We start from the raw sequence: 27,699 nt of genomic DNA, 5'->3' as shown, positions 1-27,699 counted from the left end.
AAGTACAGCTGAAACGTGGGCGTGCCGCCCTCCTCCCATTCCTCCTTCTCCTGAGCCCTGGCCTCCATCTCCTGGCCGCGGTTGTGAAAGACCACACTGGCTGTGGCCAGCATGTCATCCACGGAAGCCCCAGGTCTCTGGAGAAGCTCTTGTTACTTTCTCCTAATGTCAGAAGCAGATTGGGTTAGAAATTTGTCCTTTAATGTTACTTGTCCCTTGTAAGACTCTAGATTTAGTTTAATATGTTTATCGAGTGCTTCCCTCAGCCTTTCCAAGAAGGTAATAGGATTTTTGTCCAGGCCCTGGCTGATGGCAGACACCTTAGAAAAATTTGTGTTCTTTTGATGGCCCGCCTTGAGTCCCACCTTAACACAGAGTAAGAAATGCTTTCATTCCTACTTTGGGGAATTGCTTTTGTAATCCCATTAAGGGTCCATGGTGGGACCACTGTTTCTCCTGTGGGGTATTTGTTGTCAGATAGATGTAAATTGTTAGCAAATTTTCTGGCCTCCTTAATTACCATTTTCTGTTCAATGTCTGACACAGTCTGTCCCAGAACTATCATCACATCTGTCCAGGTAGTTTCATAGGCTAAAGTAGGGTGTTGGAAAGCATCTATACATTTGTCTGATTGCCCGAATAGCTCCCAAGGTCAGCTTTAATTTCCCTGAGCTCAATGAGGGATATAGGTCTGTGTATCAGTTGGGGACCTAATTCTCCTGCCGTTTCTATCAGAGGCAAGAGCTTAGTTGTCAGAGCAGGTTTAGGGGCAGGAGAAGAAGGGGTCAGCAGTTGTCCTGGGGACTCTGGGTACAGGGGTGGTGAGGAAGGCCTTCTCTGGGGTCCCTGGGGCTGGGGGTGGTTCAGTGAGCATTTGGGGATCAGTAAGCACCTCTTTGGTAGGGCTAAGTTACACTTTTTACATAAATCTCTACGGCCCCTCAAACAGAAAAATGCTTGTATATAAGGAAACTGACCATTTTCCAAGATGTTTACAAAAGAGGTTGAGTAGTAGAATTGTGTTATAATTTAGGGTCCCATTAAAGGACCAAACCTCCCCTTCCCCTATTTAGTATTGGGGCCAAGCTCTGTTACCAAAAAAAGATTAGCTGGCTTTTTTCTTTAAGGATCAAATTGTGACCACTTAGAAAGGATACATCTCAAGGGGATACTGGTGGTAATGGACTTTTGATGCCCCATTGCAGTGCAAACGGCTAGAGACAAAGGGTGCAAACCCAGTCACAGCACGAAAATGTTATGGGAGTCTCGGTTCTTCCTGCCGACACGGTGAAGAATCAAAGGTCAGCAAACTGATTAATATGCAAGCAGGGTTTATTAGTGATAGGTTCTCAGGGAAGAGAACGGGCCTGTGAGGTGAGAAAGAGAGGGAAACGGGAAAGGGAGAGAAAACGCGTGGGCGAGAGAGCTGGTGCAAAACAAGAGGCCCCTATGTTGTATTTTTAAATTTTGGTATTTGTGTTTTCATTGCTAATATATAGAAATGCAATTGAGTTTTGTATGTTTATCTTGTATTTTGTAACCTTGCCTAATCCACTTTTTTTTTTTTTGTAGGGACTATGATTTGTTTTTATTAGTTTCAGGTATAAAAAACAATGTAACAGTTAGACATGTATCATTTATATCCCTTACAAAGTGATAAAACCCTTCCCACAATCTACTACCCCTCTGCCATTGCATACAGCCATTACGTTCCCACTCTCTCTATTCCTAATGCTGTACTCCAGTTCTTGTGTGTGTGTGTGTGTGTGTGTGTGTATATATATATATATATATATTTGACATTCATTATTGTTCAGCTTCAGGTGTACAGTGCAGTGATCAGGCATTTACATCATCCCTGAGGTGGTCTCCCTAATGAGACAAGTGTCCATTGGATACCCTACAAAATCTTTACAACATTATTGGCTTAAGCCACTTTTCAGTTCTAGTAGTTTATATGTAGATTCCTTGGCATTTCTATGTAGACAATCATGTGATCTGAAAATAGGAACAGTTTTATCTCTTTGTCATGCAGGGTGTCATGCGGGGTCTCTGGTCCCACTCCCCGCATAAGAATGCAGGATATGGTGATGCCAAAAAGGGACACCCACGGAGCCATAGGTAGGGGAGTCATATCACTATACTCTCACTGGCGGCTGGGTTGGAGACACAGGAAGCAGGAGTCACACTGTCTGCAACCTGCTGTCTACTTCTCTGCAATCTGCAACCTGCACTCCACCGTGCTAACTGCAATCCACGCTTGCCAGCCACCATCTTCTTTCTAGCCCCCATTTTCTGCTAGCCTAGCCACAGCAGTTATATTAGTGGCCAATGGCTCACTGGTTACAGCTGACGGCCAAATAGCCACAGCTGATGGCCTTCCAATCACAGTTGATGGCCATTTACTACCCGAGTGAGCAGCTTTCCACGTGAGGCTGAGAGCCTAGAAACTGCTCTCTGGGGCTCTGTCCCCACACTCCACCCCTACAGGCTCTCGCCTCACAATCTACGCGACAAGCGTCTTCCGTGAGGGGCCCTGTGCGAGGAGCCTGGAGATGAATGCAATATCCTGGACACAGCCAGGCTCTCTGGGCACAGCCAGGGTTTCTCAGGGCACCATCAGTCCTTCTGGGCATAGCCAGACTTCCTGGGCTCAGCCAGGGCTCTCAGGGCACTGCCACTCTCTCCGGGCCTCTCAGGGTACCATGCTGGAACAACAGTGACTCACAGTCAAGGTTCTTACATATTCTCAATGGCGGCCAGTCAAGACACAAAAGCAAACATCCACCAGTTCCACTACATGGTGGTACATTCCCAAGCAAACAGTCAAGCGGTCCATTAAATTAGGGATGGAGCCCATTCCCCATAGTCCATAGTCATTCACCAGGGCTGTCCTGGGGGTGAGGGACGACCTTGACCTCACCCTCATCTCCCACAGAGAACTCAGCAAGCGTTTCCTTCTGGGACTACAAGTCCTTTATCCAGGCTGCCTCAGCAAGAACTTCCCAGCCCACAGGGCCCGCAACGACCTTCGCTTTCTACAGCCTATGTTGGTTGGAGAACCATCCACATCTTCCCAGCCCTCCACGGGGGTCCAGCTCTCAGGCAGCTGCTCCTCCTGGTCTTCCTGAGATAGAACTTTCATACACACAAACTGCTCCACCGCTCTTCGGAGAGCTTTGGCCGGCACCATACCCTGCTCAGTGTGCCATTTGTCATGTGGGGCGTTAGGCGGGGTCTCTGGTCCCTCTCCCCACATAAGAACGCAGGACATGGTGAGGCCAAAAAGGAACACCTACAGAGTCATAGATAGGGGAGTCATACCACTATACTCTCACTGGTGGCTGGGTTGGAGACACAGGAAGCAGGAGCCACACTGTCTGCCACCTGCCGTCCACTTCTCTGCAATCTGCAACCTGCCCTCCACCGTGCTAACTGCAATCTGCTCTTGCCAGCCTCGCCACCATCTTCTTGCTAGCCTCCATTTTCTGCTAGCATAGCCATGGCAGTTATATTAGTGGCCAATGGCTCACTGGTTACAGCTGACGGCCAACGAGCCACGCTGATGGCCTTCCAATCACAGTTGATGACCATTTACTACCCGAGTGAGCAGCTTTCCACGTGAAGCCAAGAGCCTGGAAACTACTCTCTGGGGCTCTGTCCCCACACTCTTCCTTTGCAATCTGTATGCTTTTGATTTCCTTTTCTTGCTTATTTTACAGACTAGACTCCCCAACACTATGTTGAATGAGAGTGGCGAGTGTTGAAATCCTTACCTTGTTCCCAGTTTTAGTGGGGAAAACATTCAGTCTTTCACCACTAAGTATAATGTTAGCGATAAGCGTTTTCATAGATGCTCTTTATCAAGTTGAGGAAGTTCCCATCTATCCTTATTTTTTTTGAGCATTTTATCATGAGTGTGTGTTGACTTATGTAACTTGGTACTCAATATATGCACATAATTAACTTGGGTTGTACTTTGCTTACAGCTGCCATTTCTATTGGTTGTCACATGAGCTATACTCTTTTCATGTAATGCCAACATAAGGTTTTTGAACACGGACTCTGTGTCATATAGTTACTCTATTGAAGGTTTCCAGCATAAATTGATACTATTGCAGCTACTTGAACACTTATTTTCAAGTCTATCAAGTCAGGTCTATGCCTCATGTAGTTTAGTTTTGTTATGCGACTGCACTTACATTTGATTCCTTTTGATACTCCTAGTGTCACTTTTTTTCTTACACGAGTGGCACGAGTGCTTGAATTCACAGATTCTCTGTTACCAGGGGTACATCTCCTCGGGCTGCAGCATCTGTTCCTCGAGAGGCCTGTTGTGTTATGTGTTTCCTCTGAGACAAACCCTCTTGTTATTTGAGGGCTAAGCTGACATTTAAGTTTCTTCAGGTTAATGTAATCTCCATCAGTAAAGCATTCCAAAGCCATAATTGTGTTATACTTCAAGAATGATCTACAAACATAATCCTGACCTTATTCAAATACTCTGTATCTCAAATAATCTACCTGTTTATGTCTATTCTTGGAAAGTTTCTTTTGTTGTTAGAACTTGCAATTTGCTTACTTAGCTTGTGTAGCTTGTTATGCTGTAAAGTGAGTTTCTTAGTATATTCTGTCTACCAAGTGACATTAGAATTGTTTTGAGTTAACAGTACAATGAACACTCAGAATCATATATTTCGCCTTTGCTGTTGTACAAGTAGGGAAATTTCTAGTTCATCTGCCGACAACCTCCTAAGTCCTCTTCAGTTAGACAACTGCAGTGATAATTTAGTAGAATATTGTTAACGTTGTAGCCTAATTAAATTTGTATTAAAGAAATTCCAATATAGGATATATATTCTGATATATTTAATATTAACTGTGTACAAGTTTCTATAAATCTCACAAGTATGGTAGTTACTTATTTTTTTAATTAAAAATATATCCGAGTTTTCCTGAGAAAATAGAAATGAAAGTTTTACTCTTATTTCTCTAAGTATTTTAATATTTTAGAATCATTTTACCTTTTAAACAGTTATACATGGACATGATTTAAAATGTCAAGCATTTCTATATGTCTTGTTATGAAAACCAGCAGACCTCACTGACTCCTCATTTTCTCTTTCCAGACACAAACTCTGTTAGATAGTCTCATTTTACAGGTTATGAAACAGATGCTTAGAGAGGTTAATTAACACACCCAAGGTCACATGGTAGAAAGTAATGGAGCTACGATAAGAACTCAAATCCTTTTGACCCCAGAGCCTGAGCTCTGAGCTATATTGCTTCTCAGTTACGAGATGAGTCAGATTCCGTTTCTGCTGTTACGAATTACCACAAATTTAGTGGCTTAAAACAACACACCTTTATTATTGGACAGCCATGGAGGTTATAAGCGTGAACTGGGTCATATGGGGCTAACAGAGGTGTCAGCAGGTCAGCGATCCTTCTGGGAGCTCAAGAGGAGGACCTATTCCCAGCTTCCAGAGGCCACCTGCACCTCTTGGCCTGTGACCTCTTTCTGGCAATCACGTCACGCTGACCCCTGCTTCTGTCATCACATCTGCTTTGTTGACTCTCCTGCCTCCCTCTTTCACTTATAAGCACCGCTGTGATTATATTGGGCCCACGTGGATCATCCAGGATATTCCCCCGTCTCAAGATCCTTAACTTAATCACAAATGCCAAGTCCCTTTTTCCATGTAAGATACCAACAGGCTTCAGGGAATTGAAAGTAGAAATCTTGGGCCGGGGCACTATTCTCCCTATCCTGCAGGATAAATGTCATCTGGATGACCCATAGTCAATGCAAAATATCTAAAATGGAAAATGTTCTCTTTCCCCTCAAATGTCCATCTGTCCTGCTGTCCTTGGTGATTGGAATCACTACCCCTGCTCTCCCAGGCATCGTCTGCTCTTCCCCTCTCCTCTCCCACGTGCAACTGATGGAGACACACAGGCTATGTGGGCTTCTCACCCCTCTGAACCTCTGTATCGTCCTGATTCTAAATTTAGTTTGGACCCCGTGGTGTCTGGCCTGTGTTGCTCTAACAGTCATCTAACTGCTCTCTCTGCTTCCAGTTTTGTGTCCCTCTGACCCACCCTTCCCACCAGAGTATTCTTCCCCAAATGTGGAAATGCTCACGGTACTTTCCTTATTATCGACCTGCGAAATGGCCCTACTGTCTGCAGAACAAAGTGAAAGTCCTTCGCCTGAGGATGAGACCTCTGCCCCCAAGCCTTTAGCTTCATCTGTCCCCTCCTACTTACCAATCCCAAACTGCGTTCACCTCCCTCAGAATCCCGTGCTTTTCCCTGTCTCCAGGCCTCTCCTGCGTCATTAGACGTGGAAGCCATTCTCCAGGTCCTTCTGGGTCAGCCTGACTGTCTTTTCCACTAGAAAGCTTTCCGAATCCTTGGTGACTCCAGCGTAGTTTACACTTATCCCGCCTGAGCCCCCTTGTTTGTTTATGTTTCTAGCTGGTGCGCAGGGCTCCGCAGCTTACTCATTTTTATTTTTGTTTATTTATTTTTTATTTCCAGAGCGCAGCTGACTGTCACACAGAGTTTAATAATGAGTGACTGTACCTCATTGCTCCTGCCTTGTTTGCTACCAAATTCCACAATAAAACGGTCTCTCCGGCTTGTTCCTGCTGCCACGTGATAGCCTCAGGGCACTGACAAAGATGGTTGACATTCCGAGATTTCCCCACCTGGGCAAGGCTTTACCTTTTCCCCAGCCTCCTTTCTACCTGCTCTGATGGCAGATTTTAATTCTTGTGGCTCTCGGGATCAGGGAATCTCGGTGTCTTTTCTGTCCTGATTCGGGTGGTGAGCAGTAGCGTTGATCGTGCCAATCTTACGTGTCTCTGCTGTTCTTTAAATGCTTTGTTCTGAATTTGGAAGCACAGCTTTTGGTGGATCGTCAGTGAGAGGGTTTCCTGGTCCCCCTCCAGTGTCCACAGAAGACCACCGCTTTCTGTTTTTCAGTGTTGATTGTGCATATGTGATTTCTAAGGGAGCAAGATTCAGTGGAGTGTTTCTGGCAACAAAGATTTCGCCCAGAATTTGGCCTGAAACTGTGTTTCTGCCCCCTTGCTCCACCAGGAAGACTTCTCCGTTTTCATCATTGTCCCAGGCAGGGGCGATGACCCCTTAGGGTTGGGCCCCAGCATGTGCTGTGGGAGGGGAAGGTAAGCAGTAGAGGCAGTCGCACAGGTCCTCGGTGGGTGGGGTTTTGGGGCAGAAAGATCTCGTCTGTAGCATCCTCAATAAACCAGGGATGAGCTGAAAGAAGAGTGGAGTTTTATGTCAAAGCGAGGGACACCGTCACCATCCAATAAAATTCCAGTTGGGAAAAGTTCAGATATTTGACAATCTTAAACTTGAGCCAGGTTTTCTGAGGCAAGAAACGAGTCTTTGCTTCGAGGATGTGATGTGGCACTTTGACCGCCAGATGGCGATCGAGACCGAAATTTAAGTTGATTTTTTAATTCCTCGGGAGGAAATCCCCATGGAACTCCAACGGTTTATAAGGGGCTTTCCCCCACGTAGCCCTCGAGTTTCCTTTCTTTTTCACGTTACTTCAACGTGCGAGGCTCTGAAAGAGCGGTGGGGGATATGGAAATTCAGGAAAGGAAGAAGAGAGGGCCCGAAGCTTCCCAGCCCAGCCTGGGAAGCCCTGCTGCTTCTGTGTCCTCACTGCTCTGCTCCTTTCCCTGAAACCCTCCCTTCCTTGGCTGCTGTTTGTAAGCACATTGCTCGCCCTTTATTGCCAAGGTTTCCAGCTGTAGCAATAGGGACCCTGGTTAAAGACAAATTGAATTTAGTTTTCTATAAAATGGTCTTATGGACACAAAACAAAATCTAGTTAATTAAAACTTCAGAGTTACAAAAAGCAAGCCCATTTGGCAAATTGGCTATTCTGTGACCTCAGGGCACTGGCCAGCTTCCCAGTCACCCTGAGGTCACCTTGGGTACCCAGTCCAGGGTCTAAGACCTAGAAGGGATGACAGAGAGTATCTAGTTAGTGCACTGCCCACGTTTTGCTGAGTGTGATGCAGCCCTAGAACCGAGCTCCAGGGGCCAGGAATGTCACCTTCCCCCCATTGATGCATTCCCAAGGCCTGGAACAGTGTCCTCAATAAATGTTTGTTTACTGAAAGAAACGAAGTGGAAAAATTCAGGCCACACTGTTCTAAACAGCTTATCCAGGGTCACACAGCCAGTTAGTGGTGAGGCTGGTTCTGGAACTCAGGTTGTTAGATGTTCAGCTTGGGGCTCCTCGCACTCATTTGTATGACGTCAGGGGTGTTTCTGTTTTGAGTCTTTTAGTCCTGATTCTTGTATGTAAGGCTTCATCGCCTCTTAAAGCAGTTTAGTCACCAGAGAACTGGAAAGATTTTCTTTTCATCAGAAGTATCTAGGTGATACAGTATTTTCTTTCTTCCATCTTGACCAAATTTATTAGAGTCCTCTCTTTCCCCCCTTGTTCCCCAGATGAATAGTTTTCTTAGCATTTGCATACATATGCATAGGTAGATACACATACACAATCACTACATGGGTTTTCTTCAGAGACATATTAAAACGCGTGTCCTTATCTGCCGTAGAATTTGCTGTAAGGCTTCTTCATGTGAATTACAATTGGACTGCAAACCATTTTTTGCAATTCTTCAGTTCATACCTTGTATTATTTTTAAATTAGGGGCTCATATTTGAAGCCGCCATTCTCTTGTTTGTTTCCTGACTGCGATGTGCTGCTCGGAGCAGCCGCACAAGTCTCCCATCCTAACTGGCCGCTGGGCAATGAGAAGAGAGGCCAAAAGCCACCCAGCTGCTCCCTGGACTGCCTGACGCTGAGCGAGCTGGCCCAGGGAGCCTCTTCTGCCCGCGGGAAGGCTGAACTGAGGCCCCCCTTCAACTTCCCGTAGAACAGAGGTTTCCCTCTCGCTGAAAGAGGAATCACAACTTCCCCTGGGCGGAAGGGGCCCAGACGCTCGCAGCCAGTTTTACCAGACAATCTTGCAAACATCTGTGCCCAAATCCTCTCTTCTTGGCACCAGAGGAATCTGAGTGGTATCTCCACTGACAAGGCCACCTTTTCACATGTGCCCTATAAAGGGGGCAGCAATAAGGAGGTGAGGTCCCAGCCCTGGGCTGTAGACACCCAATGCCTGTCCAGGCCCAGACTCACTCTCCATGGGAGGGGGAAGGGGGCCCCTCTGCCTTTCCTTCTGTGGTTGGCCCCTGGCCTTCAAAGTTTCTGCTTCTCCAGATGTTTATAATTTTCCCTAACCCTCACCCCTTTGTTCCACACTCACTTTCACCTTCTCTGGCGGGAGACTGCCCTCCTCTGTGAGCACAACACCCATTCTGGGTCTACAAAGTGAGAACAAATCTCAGTGCTGCTTTCTGTGTGGTGACAGAGAAGCAGAGGGGCCCGGATACGCAAACTTTCTTCCCCTGAGCGATCTATCTATCTATCTATCTATCTATCTATCTATCTATCTATCTATCTATCTATCTATCTATCTATATCATCTATCTATTAAGTATCTATCTATCATCTGTCATCTATCCATCACCTTTCTGTCAAGAAACAGCATACCATAGTGGTTTAGAGCACTGACTCTGGAACCAAAGCTTTGAGTTTAAATGCCATCTCTGCCTAGTAGTGATTATGTGAATATAGACATGTTACTGGACATCTTTATACCTTATCTGCTATATATACCTGTAAAATGACAATGGTGGGAGCATTTGAACCTATATGATTTTCATGATGATGATTTGTTAAATGCAAGGGGATTGCCTGGCACTCATGTCAAATATCTATTAAGTTAAAATTTTATAACATTGCACACGTTGTTTAGTATGATATATATGTAACTGTATTTAATACAGACATGTCCATGTATAATAAGCTTGGGACTCTTAGAGAACTGACATCAGCTCACTGTTGGTGGAAGGCCAATGGTGATATTGTTCCCTCTAGTAATGCAAAAATATAAGTTCTTCCCGCATCCTTTCAGTGTAGGATACTTAATTCCTTCACTTGCTACCAGTGAAACTCCTACCTCTTTCTTTCTTCCTGATTTGCTTCTCCTTAGGTTCTACTCTTGGGGATTGATTGATTGATTGATTGATTGATTGATTGATTGATTCCTTTTCAATAGACTTTATTTTAGAACAATTCTAGGTTTATAGAAGCACAGAGCAGAAAATGCAGAGATTTCCCTCACACCCTCTGTCTCCACACACAGAGTTTCACCGCTGTCACTATCCCAAACCAGAGCGGAACATTTGTTACAATTGATGAACCTACATTCTCTCACCTAAATTCCATAGTTTACATGAGGGTTCATTCTTGGTGCTGCATTTTCTGTGGGTTTGGATAAACCTACAGTGAGATGGACCCACCACTGTAATATCACACAGAAGAGTTTCACTGCCCTGAAAACCCTCTGGGCTCTGCCTGTTCATCCTCCTCCCCTCGCCCCTGGCAACCACTGATCTTTTCACTGTCTCCACAGTTTGCTTTTTCTAAAATGTCATGTAGTTGGAATCATACAGTATGTACCTTTTTCAGATTGGCTTCTTCACTTAGTAATATGCATTTAAGGTTCCTCTATGTGTTTTCATGACTTTTTTTTTATCTGGAATTTATTTTTCAAAATATAAAGGTTTCTTTAGGAAAAAAAGCAGGAAGTAATTCACTGTCATACGTCATGTTTCTATTTGTCTTTATGAAGTGTGACAGTCAGTATTAGGGTGGAGATCTGGGCTCTGATTCCCACTCAGAGAAAATCAAAACTCTTGGCCATGTCGTACAGGATCTTTCTCTACAAACTCTCCAGCCTTGTTCCACCCACGCTGACCTTGTTCTTTAAACGCTCCCAGCTCATACCCTCCTCGGGGCCTTTGCACTCTCTCTTCCCCCAGATCTTGACATGACAAAAAACAAAAGAAGGTATTTGTCACATTTACTGGAATATAAGCCCCATGAGCCAGGGACCACACCTATTTTTCTTCTGAATTACATCCTTAGCACCTAGTAAAGTGATGGACACATAACAGTGTTAAATATTTATTAATTAAAAATTAATATCATTAAATATTTATTGATTAAAAATGTAGTAGAATTTAATAGATTAATAGAATATATGCACCATGAAGGCCACTGTTTTATCTGCATTCTTAGCATGCAGAATATTTTAGACATTCAACGACATTTGTTGATTGTCGATTACATTCTTCAGATTAATCTTTGAACTTTTTTTTTAATTTTAGAAAACCGGAAATCTATGGGCAATAGGGTAGGCACAAAAACTAAAGGTGAATGCTATTGAAAGAGTTCCCTTATAAAAATAATTGTCTACGTCTGTATGGGAACTCCCACGTTGTCTGGATACTTACAACAGCGGTACTAGGGGCGTGTACGATCAATACAGGTCCTCTATTCTGACTTGATTTCAAGACATCATCCTTAATTGTATATGATTTGTGAAACGTAATGAGTGCTTATTTGCTAATCATCAGCATTCATTAATTCAAGGATTTACCTAAAAATTAGCTGAAGTGCTTACCTGAGGTTCTATTTCCTTAATGAAAATTAAAGGGATTATTTGGTAATTCATTAAGAGAGGTGCAACATCATAAGTAGTTTTAATTTTTAAACATCGTAAGTACTTTGAAAGCACATATATGAAATCAGTTACTGTGTATCATTAGATACGTTCATATTTAATATTAAATGCAATATAGATGAATATTTTGCATCAATCCCAAGACAATTGTGAGGAAGCATTACGATCACTGTCACGCTTCTGATTCAATCAACAGGCTTATTCTTTAATGTGGGTGGAGAGTTTACAAAGCTGTATTACTTGAAATTATGTAATTTTGTGTTTTTGATATTTTGTTTAAACACTTCTTAGGATAAATGACTGGGGTATCACATGCGGTTAAAGACTGATTATCAAAGGTGTATCATTAAAGCAAATTATAGGCTGTGATTTTGATCAAGTTATTCAAACTGAAGGATGGTTTTCTTACCTGAAAATTTAGATAATAACACTTCATAATTTGTCAATAAGATTACATGAGGTAAGATATTTTAATGTATACTGTAGTGTTTGGCATATAGTGGGTCTAAAAATGATGGCTATTATTGTATGCCAACATAAATAGTAATGTTGATAATTATAATAATAACGTGTCTGCCTTTCTCTGGGCTAGATTTCTTTTTCCAAGCGCGCCCATTAACCTCCACTTTAACCTTTTTACCTCCTGTTTTACCTGCCTGTTGTTACTGTAGTAACTGGGATTATCAGTAGCTTCCGAGGTACCAAGACATCCTGGGAAATTAATTTTTTTTTTCTGGAGAGAATCTTCTGGACTTTTGTTATGTATGCAGGTAGCTGATTAAATAACCCAGTGAGCTTTACTCAGCTACCTACGCCTCACAGCCTCTGTTTTGTCCCCTCAGAGCAAACAACAGAGCTATTTCTGGGGAAAACGAAGTACCACCTCTTCAGTTCTAGCTCTTCACCAGAATCTGCAATTAACATGTCATATACATAACGTATTTTATCTTAATAATAACACTACTAAACAGATGCTATCTACACATTAAGAAGACTGAGGTTAATAGAGATTATGTCATTTGTTGTAGGTCACAAGGTTTATAAATTGTCTGTGATACAAGCACATTTTTCTCAAAATCGGTTGCCTTTTACATTGTGTCCAAAGATGTCTCAGTGCTAAGTCAAGGAAGGACATGAAGAGGGTTTAGACAATTATCATCTCTCCCAAGGACTAGCATTCCATTCCCTTCCACGTCCCCACTGTCAAACCCTAAATACAAGAACCAGCAAATTTAAATGAATGTCCCAGGAAGAAACACTCCAAACCACATTCTTCTGGCTCCTGAAACCTCCAAACATGTTTCCAGCATATCACAGTTCAGTGATGTTTGGGGATGAGCTGGCACTGAGCACCTGGTAGATGGTCCATGAAGAATTGTTTTCACTGAGAACTTTCATTAGAAATGTTTACCCAGAGACAAATGAGAACGTAAGTTATTGGGTTGTTTGGCTTTCTTCCTAGGAACTGTCCAATCCTAAAATTCATAGGCAGTTTCCTCATTTTCATTTTTTGCAAAGATCAGTGAAACATTACCTGGTGGCAGCTGCACTGACGGCCAAGGCCTTTGTTACATTGTTTGTGCTTCAAGTGTGGAGAGATGACTGAGAAAATCCCCAGGAGCCCTGGGACCGTAGCTGGAATTGTGATGGTTATTTTCATGGTTCTGAGGACTCCCAGGGCTCATCCTAGAGCTGCTCCAAGTAAGTGCTGCACAGCTACTCTTCAGAGGTCCCAGATCTGGCAATTAAGTTCTTGGGGGTTCTGGGGTGTAGGGCACTCTGACCAAATCCCAGGTGGAATTTGGAAGGGCTTCTATCACAGTCCAAATTTCTCCTCCTCAAGAATTTTGCTAGATTTTCTTTTTTCATCTCTGCAACTGAAGGGAGGATAGTTTCTCTCAGGGAAAAAACTTTGGGATGTCAGGGTTGGAAGAAAAAGAGAAAGTTTATTTCTACACCAAATGGAAGTCAAACTTTTCACACTATTATTGGCTATATTCCTCTTCACTTTTTTCATGATTCCTCCACCCTCACTCCCCTCCAGGCACCAGCAGTTTGTTCTTTGTTTCTGTGAATCTGTTTTTTGTTTTGTTTGTTTCGATTTTTTAAAATTCCATGTGTAAGTGAAATTATGCAGTACTTGTCTTTCTCTGTCTGACTTATTTCACTTAGCATAATGCCCTCTAGGTCCATCCATATTGCAAATGGCAGTAAACTTTGCAGTGACAGATGGTTACTAGACTTAGTGTGGTGTTCACACTGTAAGGTATATAACTGTCACATCACTGTGTTGTACACCTGAAACTAATATAATATTGTATGCCAACTATAATTTAATATAAAAACAAACATAGGAAAATGCACATGAGACCACTTGAGAAGCATTAAGAAACCTCAGAGAGTAAGGTAAAAGGATCTGCCACCCTAGGGACTTTCTGGGCCAAGCGGTGTTCATGTACTGTCAGACTGTGGGTTGAAGAAATTCAAGGCAGCCGTCATCTCTGTAGCTTCACTGTCTGCAGAGCACAGTTCCCCAGTCCTTGAGGGTAAGCTGTGGGGTCACGCAGAGGACGTCTAGTGGATGAGGTGAGACCCCTCAGGGGATGAGGACAGGCAGTGAGTGGCACTAAAATTAGTGAGTGGCACTAATTTTGCATTTAGGTACAAACTTGAGTCTGTATTGATGGTGAACGGGGATATGAGGATGGTGACAAAACAAGGAAATTAATATTTATTTTGTGCCCTCTAATTCCTAAATCGTATGGTAATATCACTACACAAACCACCTCACTTAATGTTTCTAAAACACACACACACACACAACTAGAGTGTATGATTAGCCCACATTTTTTACATTAGTTATTTTGAATTATAATATAGACATTATATAAAGCGTATATATAAAATTTAACAAAAATTATAAAGAAATATACAAATAATTAATAATCAGGTCAAAAATGACTGAATATTACCAGCACCCAAAATACTCCCACGTGCCTTTTCTTAATAATTTCTACTTCCCAGAAATCAGGACTATTATGACTTTTGTGATCTTCATTTGATTGCTTTTTGTTATGGCTTTAACGTATGTGACTGTAGCCTTAAACAATATAGATTAATATCTCCCCCTTTAAATGTTCTATAAATGTTGTATTTTATCTTGCTCCTTTTGTTGAATATCACGTTTGAGAAGCTCCGTCATAGATCTTTCATGTAACAGCTGTCCATCCATTTTCATTGTTGTGTGGTAGATTCCATTTTATGAGGATTCCATTCTAACGTGGATGCACTTTTGGGGTTGCTTCCATTTTTTCCCCATGTAACCTAGAGCATATGAACCTGCATTATTTATATTGTTATTATTATTATTATTCTAATTACTATTATTTTGAACCTGCATTATTCAGACTAGAGTATATACTTAGATTGGAATTGGTGAGTGCAAAGGGTACGCAGATCCTGTTTTACAACAGAATGCCCAACTGTTATTCAAATTGTTTGTCTCTATGTGCACTCCAGCGGTGGTTTATAAGAGAACCCAATTCTTGGCAGCTTTTGGTGTTTTAGACTTTCTTATGTTTCCCTCTCTTGTGGGTATGTACTGGTGTTTCACCATACTTTTAACTTGCATTTCTCTGACTGCTAATGACGATGAGTAATTCTGCATGTTTACTGTTCACTGGTGTTTGCTCTTGATTGAAGTATCTAGATATTTTCTTCCTTTTTTTCTTTTATATTATCTGTTTTTTTCTTATTTGTTTGTAAAAGATATAAAAATATATTGTGAATCGAGCCCATTGTCAGTACGTGCTTTGCAGATACTTATTTGTACTTTGTGGCTTGTCTTTTTAACCCCTAATGATATTTTTTGGTGGGCAGAAGCTGTTAATTTTAATGAAGTTGAATGTATCCATCTTTTCCCTTTATGGTTAGTGCTTTTTATGATTTGCTTAAGGCATCCTTTACAATTCCAAAGTCATGAAGATGTTCTCTAATTTTATCTTTTTTTTTTTTTTTTTGCTTTTTAAAAAAGATTTTTATTAAAATATAGCTAACAAACAATATTGTATTAGTTTCAGAGGTATACCATAGATATTCAACATTTATATACCTAAAGAAGCAGTCACCATAAGTGTAACAACCATCTGACACTGTACCACGCTATCACAATATGATTATATTCCCTGTGTTGTACATTACATCCCCATGACTTATTTGTTGTTTTTAACTTTATATTAGTTTCAGATGTATAGTGTAGTGGTTAGGCATTTAAATAATCTATGAAATGATCCCCCCAATAAGTCCAGCACCCATCTGACCCCCTACATGATATTTACAACATTATTTATTATAGCCCCCACACTGATTTTACATCCCCATGATTATTTTGTGACTACAAATTTATATTTCTTAATCCCTTCACCTTTCTCACCCAACCCTCACCCACCTTATCTAGCAACCATCAGTTTGTTCTCTGTATCCATGTGTCTGTTTCTAAAACACAACTGCCTTTGATCACCTTTCCTGAAGAAGTTTGACAAGAATTCATTGGCCAGATGGATAGTCATAACCCAAGTACCAAAGGCTGTGTTGATCTGTTCCAGTAAAGATGCCACATGTAATTCAGCAGCTACAACTGGGATTACTATTGGAATGAGTTTTGGGTAGTCTACCATCATTCATGAAACTTCATCTGGCTATTCCGGGTGGAATGGCTGAGATCGGTGCCACTCAGAAACTTAATGAACGGAGGGTTGGGGGTCTCCATCATATACCTATTCAATTTATCTATATGGTCTCTGCAAAAGCCAGATGAATTTTCTAATTTTATCTTTTAATGCCTTTGTAGTATTGCATTTCATACTCAGGTCTTCAGTTCATCTAGGTTTCGTTTGTATGTGGGTGAGGCCTATGTCCAGCTTTCTCTCTCCCCACCATGGATACCCATTTATTAGAACACCGCTTATTAGCAAGAGCATTGTTTCCCACAGATCTATAGTGCCACCTTGGTCCTAAATTTAGTGTAAATATGTGCATAGGACTCATTTTGGGATATATTACGCCATCATCTATTTTCCTATGTCTGTGTCAATAACACAGTATATAATGATCACATTTTTATTTGATATCTTGATAGTAGACCAAAATTTTTCACAATATTTACTTCTTCAAGAGTAGTTTGGGTAATCTTTGCTCCTTGTGCTTCTATTAAATTTTAGAATCAGCTTGTAAAGTTTTTTTTTTTTTAAATTTTATTTTATTAAATTTATTGGGGTGACAATTTTTAGTAAAATTACATAGATTTCAGGTGTACAATTCTGTATTACATCATCTATAAATCCCATTGTGTGTTTACCACCCAGAGTCAGTTCTTCCATCACCATATATTTGATCCCCCTTACCCTCATCTCCCACCTCCCACCCCCATTACCATCTGGTAACCACTAAACTATTGTCTGTGTCTATGAGTTTTTGTTTCTCATTTGCTTGTCTTGTTATTTTTCTGTTTTTGGTTCATATACCACATATCAGTGAAATCATATGGTTCTCTGCTTTTTCTGCCTGGCTTATTTCGCTTAGCATTATAATCTCAAGATCCATCCATGTTGTCACAAATGATCCTAGTTCATCTTTTCTTACTGCCAAATAGTATTCCATGGTGTATATATACCACAACTTCTTTATCCATTCATCTATCGAAGGACATTTTGTTGTTTCCATGTCTTGGCCACCGTAAATAAAGCTACAATGAACATTGGAGCACACACATCTTTACGTATAAATGTTTTCAGATTTTTTGGGTAGATACCCAGATGAGGGATTGCTGGGTTATATGGTAATTCTATTCGTAATTTTTTGAGGAACCTCCACACTGCCTTCCATAGCGGCTGCACCAGTCTGCATTCCCACCAACAGTGTATGAGGGTTCCTTTTTCTCCACAGCCTCTCCAACACTTGTTGCTATTTGTCTTGTTGATAATGGCCATTCTAACTGGGGTGAGGTGATATCTCATTGTGCTTTTTATTTGCATTTCTCTGATGATCAGTGATGTTGAGCATTTTTTCATATGTCTATTTGCCATTCGTATGTCCTCTTTGGAGAAAAGTCTCTTCAAGTCCTCTGCCCATTTTTCAATTGGGTTGTTTGTTTTGTTGTTGTTGAGTTGCATGAATTCCTTGTATATTTTGGATATTAGCCCCTTATGGGAGGCACTGTTTGCAAAAATCTTCTCCCATTCAGTTGGTTGCCTCTTTATTCTGTCGATGGTTCCTTTTGCTGTGCAGAAGCTTTTAAGTTTGATATAGTTCCATTCGTTTATTTTAGCTTTTACTTCCATTGCCTTTGGAGTCAAGTTCATAAAATGCTCTTTGAACCCAAGGTCCATAAGTTTAGTACCTATGTTTTCTTCTATGCAGTTTATTGTTTCAGGTCTTACGCTTAAGTCTTTGATCCATTTTGAATTAACTTTGGTACATGGTGACAAATAGCAGTCCAGTTTCATTCTTCTGCACGTGGCTATCCAATTCTCCCAGCACCATTTATTGAAGAGGCTGTCTTTGCTCCATTGTATGTTTTCTGCTTCTTTGTCAAAAATTATCTGTCCATATTTATGTGGTTTTATTTCTGGGTTCTCAATTCTATTCCGTTGGTCTATGTGTCTGTTTTTCTGCCAATACCATGCTGTTTTGATTATTGTGGCCCTGTAGTACAAGCCAAAGTCAGGGAGTGTGATACCTCCATTATTGTTCTTTTTTCTTAAGATTGCTTTGGCTTTTCGGGGACTTTCGTGGTTCCAAACAAATCTGATGAGTTTTTGTTCTATTTCTTTAAAAATTGCCATTGGGATTTTGATGGGGGTTGCATTAAATCTGTATATTGCTTTGGGTAACATGGCCATTTTAACTATATTGATTCTTCGAGTACATGAGCATGGAATGTCTTTCCATTTCTTTGTGTCTTCTTCAATTTCTTTTAAAAAGATCTTACAGTTTTCAGCATAGAAGTCTCTCACATCCTTGATTAAGTTTATCCCTAGGTATTTTATTATTTTGCTGCAATTGCAAAAGGAATTTTTTTTTCTTTTTCTGAGATTTCATTGTTAGTATACAGGAATGCAATGGACTTTTGTACGTTGACTTTGTAGCCGGCAACTTTACTGTATTCGTTGATTGTTTCTAAAAGCTTTTTGGTGGAGTCTTTAGGGTTTTCTATATATAGCACCATGTCATCTGCAAAGAGTGACAATTTAACTTCTTCATTCCCAATTTGGATGCCTTTGATTTCTTTCTCTTGCCTGATTGCTCTGGCAAGGACTTCCAACACTATGTTGAAAAGCAGAGGTGATAGGGACATCCCTGTCGTGTTCCTGAACGTAGAGCAAAGGGCTTCAGTTTTTCTCCATTAATTATGAGATTAGCTGAGGGCTTGTCATATATGGCCTTTATTATGTTAAGGTATTTTCCTTCTATACCCATTTTATTAAGTGTTTTAATCATAAATGGATGTATCTTGTCAAATACTTTTTCTGCATCAATTGATATAATCATATGATTTTTGTCCTTTATTTGTTTATGTGATGTATCACATTGATGGATTTGCATATATTGAACCATCCTTGTGCCCTGGGGATGAACCCCACTTGGTCGTGATGAATAATCTTTTTACGCATTGTTGCATTCGATTTGCTAGAATTTTGTTTAGGATTTTTGCATCTGTATTCATCAGAGTTATAGGTCTATAGTTTTCTTTTTTTGTGTTGTCCTTACCAGGTTTTGGTATCAGGGTAATGTTGGCCTCATAAAATGAGTTAGGGAGTACTGTCTTTTCTTCTATTTTTTGGAAGAGTTTGAGCAGGATTGGTATTAGATCCACTTTGAAGGTTTGGTAGAATTCACTAGTGAAGCCATCTGGTCCCAACTTTTGCTTTTGGGAAGGTTTTGGATGACTGATTCAATTTCGTTACTGGTGATCGGTCTGTTAGACATTCCAGTTCTTCATGATTCAGCCTAGGAAGGCTACATGTTTCTAAGAACTTGTCCATTTCTTCTAGGTTATTGAATTTGGTGGCATATAGTCCTTCATAGTATTCTTGGATGATGTTTTGTATTTCTGTGGCTTCCGTGATAACTTCCCCTTTTTCATTTTTGATTTTGTTTATTAGTGTCTTCTCTTTTTTTATCTTAGTGAGTCTAGGCAAGGGTTTGTCAATTTTGTTAATCATTTCAAAGAACCAGTTCTTTGTCACATTAATTTTTTCTATTGTCTTTTGGTTCTCTATTTCATTTAGTTCTGATCTGATTTTTATTATTTCCTTTCTTCTGCTGACCTTACATAATGTTTTAAAATGAATCTTGTATCCAACTACTTGTTAAACTATTGCTTTAAATTCATTTAGCAGTAGATTATTTGGGACTTTATTCACAGATTTACTATATGTAAATAGTGACTGCTTTATTTCTTCATTATCAATCATTCATTGATCCATTATTTTTCTTGCTTTACATTAAATTTTCTCCAATAAACCTTCAATGCAGGATTTGCAGCAGAAGTCACTAAATTCTTCCTGCAGATAAAATTCTGAGGGTTGAGATCAGGTTTTATTTCCACTTGGATGTGCTGGTATTTTCCTTCCCTTCCCCACGCTAATTGGTTGGTTGAGGTGCAAGACTGAACTCAATCTAACATGGACCGGTTCTTCCGCAGAGGATTTTGTGTACCAATTTAAGGGCATGTGCTACTTCACCAACGGGACAGAGCGTGTGCGGCTCGTCGCCAGACAAATCTACAACAAGGAGGAGACGCTGCACTTCGACAGCGACGTGGGGGTGTTTGTGGCTGTGACCGAGCTGGGGCGGTCGAACGCTCAGAGCTGGAACAGCCAGAAGGACCTCCTGGCGGAGTATCGGGCCCAGGTGGACACGCTGTGCAGACACAATTACAAGGAGACCGCTAGCTTCACTGTGCAGCGGAGAGGTGAGTTTAGGACGGACTCAGGGGCCCTTCACCCAAACCCAGTGGGGAGGCCCAAGGGAAGGAGCTTCCATGAATTCCTCAGATCTTGGTGGTGCTGGGAGGGGTTTCAAGTTCCAAGGGAAAACATGTTGGACGGCTTGGCCGGACAGAGTTGGGAGGGGGTGCGGGGAGGGAGACTGAAAACTCAGGCAGGAGGCGTTCTGCCCCCGGGGCAGCTGGGGCGGCAGCTGTCATGGTCAGTGCTCTGAACTTCAGTCCTTCACAGGTCACACGGCCCAGCCCCAGCTGGCGGGGCCCCGAGTCTCTCACTTCGCGCAGACTCCCATAGCTCCTGCAACATCGGATTCTGGTTTGCTGCCAGGTCGTGTCCGAGCTGGTCCCCCAATGTGTGCACAGCACACTTTGCGCATATGTGTACATACGTATATATATTTAAATGATCAGTCCACGTTACATATAGTTTTCACATAAATTATTTTGTTTAATAAAGTAAACACTAAATAAAAGTATTATTTTCCTGAAAAATGGATTAAGAAATTAGCTAATTAGAACGCAGAGCTGGGATTCTAATAATAGACTGTTTAAAAACTGTGTTCCTCTCTACTTTAGTATCAGAGGAGGGACGAAGCCCATGGTGAGACTTCCTTTGCGGCCTCGCCGTCTGACTTTCTCTGTCTGTCATTCCTTCTAGTGGCCCCCACAGTGACCATCTCCCCAGCCAGGACGGAGGCCCTGAGCCACCACAACCTGCTGGTCTGCTCGGTGACAGATTTCTATCCTCGTCAAATTAAAGTCAGGTGGTTCCGGAACAACCAGGAGGAGACAGCCGGTGTCGTGTCCACGCCTCTTATTCAGAATGGGGACTGGACCTGCCAGATCCTGGTGATGCTGGAAATGACTCCGCAGTGAGGAGACGTCTACACCTGCCACGTGGAGCACCCCAGCCGGCCGAGCCCCATCACAGTGGAGTGGCGTAAGGGGTGTTTCACTGACACCGCGGACTCGGAAAACACAAGGGGCAGGGAGGACTCTGGGCCTGGTGGGGCGGGCTTCCTCCTTATCTCTCTGTGTCCTGCACATGTCACACCGTCCCTCCGACATAATGCTGATATAATTTCTGTGCTGGGAGTGAGGGAAGACTGAGATCCCATTATCCCATCAAAAGGCACATGTTCAGTACTGATCTCGTTTTCTCGCACGACATTATGGCAACCCCTGTACGTATCCTGACTCCCCAGCCACAGTTCAGCCTTGGCGGTGTGTCTTCCCAACTGTTGGAGTTCTGGGCTTTGACATTAAAGGTGGTGTCTTGGCGAGGGTCTGATGGCAGTTCCCAAGGAGCTGCCATCCCCTTCCGGTCATCCACCTACACTGCCCCCTAGGGGTCTATGCATGCCCTCGGCCCGCCTCTATTTGCTCTCAGAGCTCCTCTTGTTTCTTGTCTCCTGGATTAGACTCCAGGCTTGCAGACAAGGACCCTGTGGGGTGTGGGTGTGGGAACAGACACTGACACGCAGGCTTTTACTTCCCAGGGGCACAGTCTGAATCGGCCCAGAGCAAGATGCTGAGTGGAATTGGGGGCTTTGTGCTGGGGCTGGTCTTTCTTGGCTTGGGCTTCATCATCCACCTTTGGGATAAGAAAGGTAAGTCACCTTGGGAGAAACTGGGGAAGACTGGTGCTGGAACGGCAGCATTCTGTTGTAACTTCCTCCCTGGCCCCACAAAGGAAGGGGACCAAGGTGGGATGCTGGTAGATTGCAGAAATTAGGCAGACTAGGAGATCTCCTTGTCCTGGGTTAAGTTCCTTCGTCAGAGGTGAGTGGTGAAGGTTATTCTTAGATAGACAGAGGAGAGCAGCTCTCATGCTGTCCTTACCTTTGCCAGGCCATGATCAGTATGGGACTTCCTGCTCTGAGCTGCCTTCCTTAAAAGACACGCAGTCTCTGTTTCTCTTGCTTCAGTGACTGGCTCAGTGACTTTGGAGTGATCCCATTCTATGGCAGTGGAAGCCTTATTGTACACGGGTGGGAGTGCAGGAAAGAAGGGTCGGGAGCTGCTCACTCATTTCCTTTGGAGGGTGAGATAAAGACAGAAAGATGCATTTTTTTATTATCCAGGTTAATGAGTTTTTTTCCCTTTCTCTTTTCATTCTTGCTGATGGTAGATAACTCTGAGGCCTCACCCACAGGTAATATTCCCCATCTTCTTGCCCAGAACTGTGACTCACATAAGATAGAAAAAGGAGTAGAGTGGGTTTGTCTGGACACTTCGGCGTGTTCTGTTATGTGGTGCTTGCTTCATGCCACATTCAGTCTCACGTGAGTTGGGGCAAGGGAGAAGTCTGGAACATTCTGCATAATCTCTGCAGGAAACTTCAGAGATTGTTCCCGTAAGATCCCACCTTTGGCATCAGCCATTCTATGGGGATGATGCCCTCAGAGTCCAAAATTGCAGAAAGTGCTGCTGAACTTGCTGGTAGGTGAGGTGACAGACAATGGCAGTTCTTACCCTCCCCGTTAGTCATGACCTGTGCTCCACCAAAGCGTTTAGTTATGCTCTTCTGCCCCCACCTGCCGCTTCAAGCTGAAGTCTGGTGCTCACTTCAGCAGAGTTCCGTCTTTACTCATCACCAGGAGAGCTAACGAAGAGCGAGTGTGTGTCCTGACGCTGCCCACAGGCCCCAGGGAGGGCAGGGGCTGAGTTTTCTCAGGGATGGTGTGACTTACGACTCTTTCTTCTCTCTCCTCCAGGGCTCGGGCACTGACCCAAACATTCTTCTTCCTGGGATCTGTCACCGCTTTTCCTTGGTTTTGTCCTGCCGTCACCCTGGTACATGGTTCCCAACCTCCCCTCTATCAGGCCTGTGAGCAAGCCACCTCTGCCAGCTGTCACCCATGGCGGTCCTGCCCCCACAGTGACTGAGGAGAAGCTGCCATGGCCCCTTTTGTTCTTGGCTGTCCTGCACTTCTGCCTGTGACTGATTTGCACCCTGGTGCTCGAGGCGCTGAGCTCTGTGCTGCCAGTTGGGTCTGTTTGCACCATAAGTATTCTCCGTAGGCGTTTCTGATTTTGTTCTCTTTCTGAAGACTGCCCAGGAATTAAATGTCAAGCTCTTATCTTTCAATAATATTTCATGAAAATTAAATAGATTTGTGAATCACTTGTGTTTCTATATATGAGTGAGTATGATGGTGGTTGTGGGAAATACTGAGCAAAGGAAAGGTCAGATTCTCAAGTTCAGTTATGCCCCAAAGATGGTAATATCCAGACAAGGAGACTAGAAAGTCGTGGGTCCCCATACTTGGTCTAATTCAGGTGCCACAAGAATGGGAAATGAGGTAGGAAATAAATTCAATTTTCCATCCTCTGTGGGGCGCTGAGGCTGGGATTGTGTGCAGCAGGCTTTCCTGGCTTCCATTGCAGTCTGGTGAATTTTACATATTTGTGCAAGTGGAATTATGTTGTGCCAGTCATGGCACCTTGTGCCTAATGAACAGAACTGACAGCACAAACATCTCCTGTCAAGTGCACTGTGTACATTGGGACACAAGATAATGACTGTTCATTGAATCTGACCTACCCGAATGTAATTAGTGGAGGTTTTATTAGAAAGTGCTTTTTTGGTTGTATATGATCCTACTACCAGCTTAAGGGAAAAAATTAATTTTTGGATTCATGCAATTGGAAAGCTCATATGAAAATTTGGCTTCAGAGAAAAGCCTAGATCCCAGGACTCAGACGAGGTCTTTATCCCTCCTCTCTCTTAGCTCCCTCCGTCCTCTCTCTGCCCTTTCTCCTCCCTCTGCGCTCACTTCCTCCTCTCAGAGTAGTTCTTTCTCTTCCTTCTCTGTATCTCTTTGCCGTTCTCTCCATATCTCTTTTTCCCATCTCTTTCTGTCTGAATGACCCTCTAGTTTTCTGCTAATCTATTATATGGTTTTTCTGTCCTTCTGTCTGTACCTGAATTTCTTATATCTACATCTGTTTATGAATTTCTCTCTTTCTCTGTATTTTTCTCTTTTTTTCTCTCTCCCTTCTTCTCTCTATGACTCTTTCTCTCATGTGTATCTTTCATCTATTGTGTCTTTCTCTCAGAATCTCTGTCTGTCCACCTCTTGGTTTCTCATGTATTGGCCTACGTGCCTTCCTGTCATTTTCTAGCTCTGTGTCATCTGTCTGTCCATTGTCTTTCTCTTTATCTATATTCTCTCTTTGTGTTATTTGTCTCTCTGCTTCTCTCTGTGTCTGTTTCTTTGTGTGTATTTGCTTTCTTCTGCTCGTGCTGTGTATGTCTCTCTGCTTTTCCCTGTTTGTTCCCCTTATTTTCTCCCAGGGGAGTCAGCATTTTCCACATGGCTAGAAAAATGGCCACCTCAGATTTTAATTCCATCACCTCAATAGCAAGAAACCATGATGTCAGCTCCAATTTAACAATTTGGAGAAAGCCCAGCTTGAGTGATACTCCAATTTTTCAACCAATCACCTTAGACATGGGAATGTGGGACTCTGATTGGCCAGGCTTGGGTTTGAATCCATTCTGTGTCATGGATGGAGACTTTTTTATTTCCAAATCAAAAGTGGAAAAAGAGCCAGGCTGGTTAGATAACAATAGTGGTAATAATAATCATATCTATCATAACCCATTATACAAGTCTCTGTTACATGAAGTTTTTCTTTCTCTGCTTCTCTCTGTTTCTTATTTCTGTTAAAAAATTCAGTACAACATAGAGAATATAGTCAATAATGTTTCAACAACTATATATAGTGCCGGTCTAACCACTATGTTCTACACCTGAAATTAATATAAGTAATATTGAATGTCAACTGTAAATAAAAAAGTAAATAATTAATTTAGAAAGAGAATATAGGGAAAAGGCATTCAAAGGGTGCTAACCTCTAAGTAGAATTTACATAGTCCGGATATGAGCAAAGCTTCACTTGTCCCATTCTAACGGGAGAAAATGCCGAATCACATTGACTTCCAAGGCCAAGATCTCTGATGATACGATTTTCTATTTCTGCCATAGATGTGGCTTTTATGGCCCCACAAACTGGAGAAATGATAAATTCAGCTCCCTTCAGTGCAGAAGGAAATAATAGCATCACCACAACAAGACGAGAACCAGCAAAGGGTGAAAAGGTTCAGAGCGTGTCCTGCTGATCCGGCTGGTAGGGGAGTGAGGCTGGTCACACAACCGGCTGGATCTTGGTTCTGTTTCCGAGGAGGGTCTACACTGTCCCCCATCCTGCATGGTCACCTCTGTGAGGTGACACAGGGCAGGATTCTGTGTGTCACATAACTTAGTAGACTCTTCATTTTGTGTGGGCATGGCAGGGGGTGTGGGGCACACTGGATGCGGTGGACACTTCAGGCATCGTGCAATCTTAAATTCTTTTTGAAACTTTTTTTTCACCCTTATGGGAGTCTGTTAGGTAGTAACTAAAACTAAGTTCTTGTTGAGTTAAGATCCTGAAACGCAGCCTCAATTCTTGTAGTTTCCCTCTCTCTAGTACAGGTTTAGCTGTTGCAGTTTTAGTTCCAAGTCCTCAGTATATCTATTTGCTTATTGTCCCATAAATGGATAGGAAAGAGTGACAAAAAGACACATTCCTCTGACTCATCATCCCAGGTCACATGCCAGTAAGTGGCTTTTAAAATGGGAGACAGTTGCACCTTTATCAGGAAAGAAGTACATTGCACTACATTTGGAAGTTTCCTAAATGGTCATTCTACACCCTCACACAAATATTCCCTTGCCTTTCTGGGTAGCCATCACTTCTGTTCCTGTGTGTTCCCCTTTTGTTTTACACTACTTCCAACAATGTCATTATGGAGCAAATAATTCCATTTTTACTGGTTCCATATGGTGCTTAACCTTTTGACTCTGTTATCTTGGATTTTTGGCCAAAGGCAGAAAGAATGTCTGTTAACAAAAGTGACTGCTATATATGCTCTTGGATGGATTGGCTTAAAGAGAAATTTGATTCTTTCTTGTTGTATCATATCAATCATACACCGCTATTTTTTAATGTTATAACTTTACTCATGGCCTGAGTACAGGAGACATTTTATTCAACTGGTATGTTCCCACATAATACCAATTGCTGTTCCTGACATAAAGGGCACATTTTCATCTAAACTCAGGTGATTGCATATTTCAGTTTCTGCCATATGTCGAAACCAAATTCCAGGTACTAGTTTTAGTGTTCATCAAGATTGTTTCAGTGGCAATCAGTAGGAAACCATGTCAGACAATATTAAGTCAAAACCTTCCCTGAATCATTACATTATCCCTGAATCAAGGGGGCTTCTGTAATAACTTCAGGTAGCAAAATTCTAGGGAAGGATAATTTTTGGCCACACTGGGCCAAATACTCATCCCTGAATCCATCACTTTGTGGTGATGAGGTGTTTGATGGGCTAGAGGGTCAGTTGCCCACAGCTGTGTTCACGGGGATGCAATCTCACCAGGAGTAGGAGGGAAGTTACTGGGAAATAAATGCAAGAGCTGCTGGAGTCACATCATAGAGCATTTCTCACACACCTGCCCAATATATATGTGCTGCTACTAAGTTCTTTTGAGGGGGGTCTTCAGGGAAAATATAGTTGCTCAAGTTAGGGGTATTATTACATTGATAGCATTTACGGTTTGTTATGCTTGTGTGAGTTTATTTAATTGTAAACATTATGAAGTATTGCTCCTTAGAATGTTCTGTTACTTCTAGAAAAGGATCAATAGTAACAGATTATCTTCTCAGAGTTCTGGCATTATTTAGGGTTTGAATAATCTAATTGGATTCTTATGAGATACTAGTTAAGCCTATTTAAGAGTCAAAAACTATGTTCTGTGCCTTTAACTTCTTCCATAGTCTGTAGTTTAGATTATTGGTTTTACTTAATAGAAGAAATAATAGAAAGGCATCAGGGGATGAAGAAATTATCATTGATTTGTCACATTATCTCACCTTCCCCATCCAACCTATCAGTGAATTCTATCAATTGAGTGATAAAATGTTTCTCAGGTAAGTCAATTTCCCCATAGCCACTGAAGTTTAAGATGCTGCCATTTCTTTTCT

At 42.1% G+C, this 27,699-nt stretch overlaps 1 protein-coding gene across 1 annotated transcript; it reads left to right on the top strand.

Annotated features, from left to right (window-relative positions):
• The first annotated feature begins 13,177 nt into the window (after positions 1 to 13,177).
• On the top strand, positions 13,178 to 23,782 carry LOC109439082 (HLA class II histocompatibility antigen, DQ beta 1 chain). The gene is given in 5 exon segments (XM_019719277.2): positions 13,178 to 13,349; positions 20,353 to 20,622; positions 21,314 to 21,595; positions 22,155 to 22,265; positions 23,373 to 23,782. Coding segments are annotated over 5 exon segments (780 nt in total). The 5' UTR covers positions 13,178 to 13,246; the 3' UTR covers positions 23,387 to 23,782.
• The last annotated feature ends 3,917 nt before the right edge of the window (positions 23,783 to 27,699 follow it).

This window comes from Rhinolophus sinicus, linkage group LG05, assembly GCF_036562045.2.
Source record: "Rhinolophus sinicus isolate RSC01 linkage group LG05, ASM3656204v1, whole genome shotgun sequence".
Lineage (NCBI taxonomy): Eukaryota > Metazoa > Chordata > Mammalia > Chiroptera > Rhinolophidae > Rhinolophus > Rhinolophus sinicus.
This window is presented reverse-complemented; position numbering and strand designations above follow the sequence as displayed.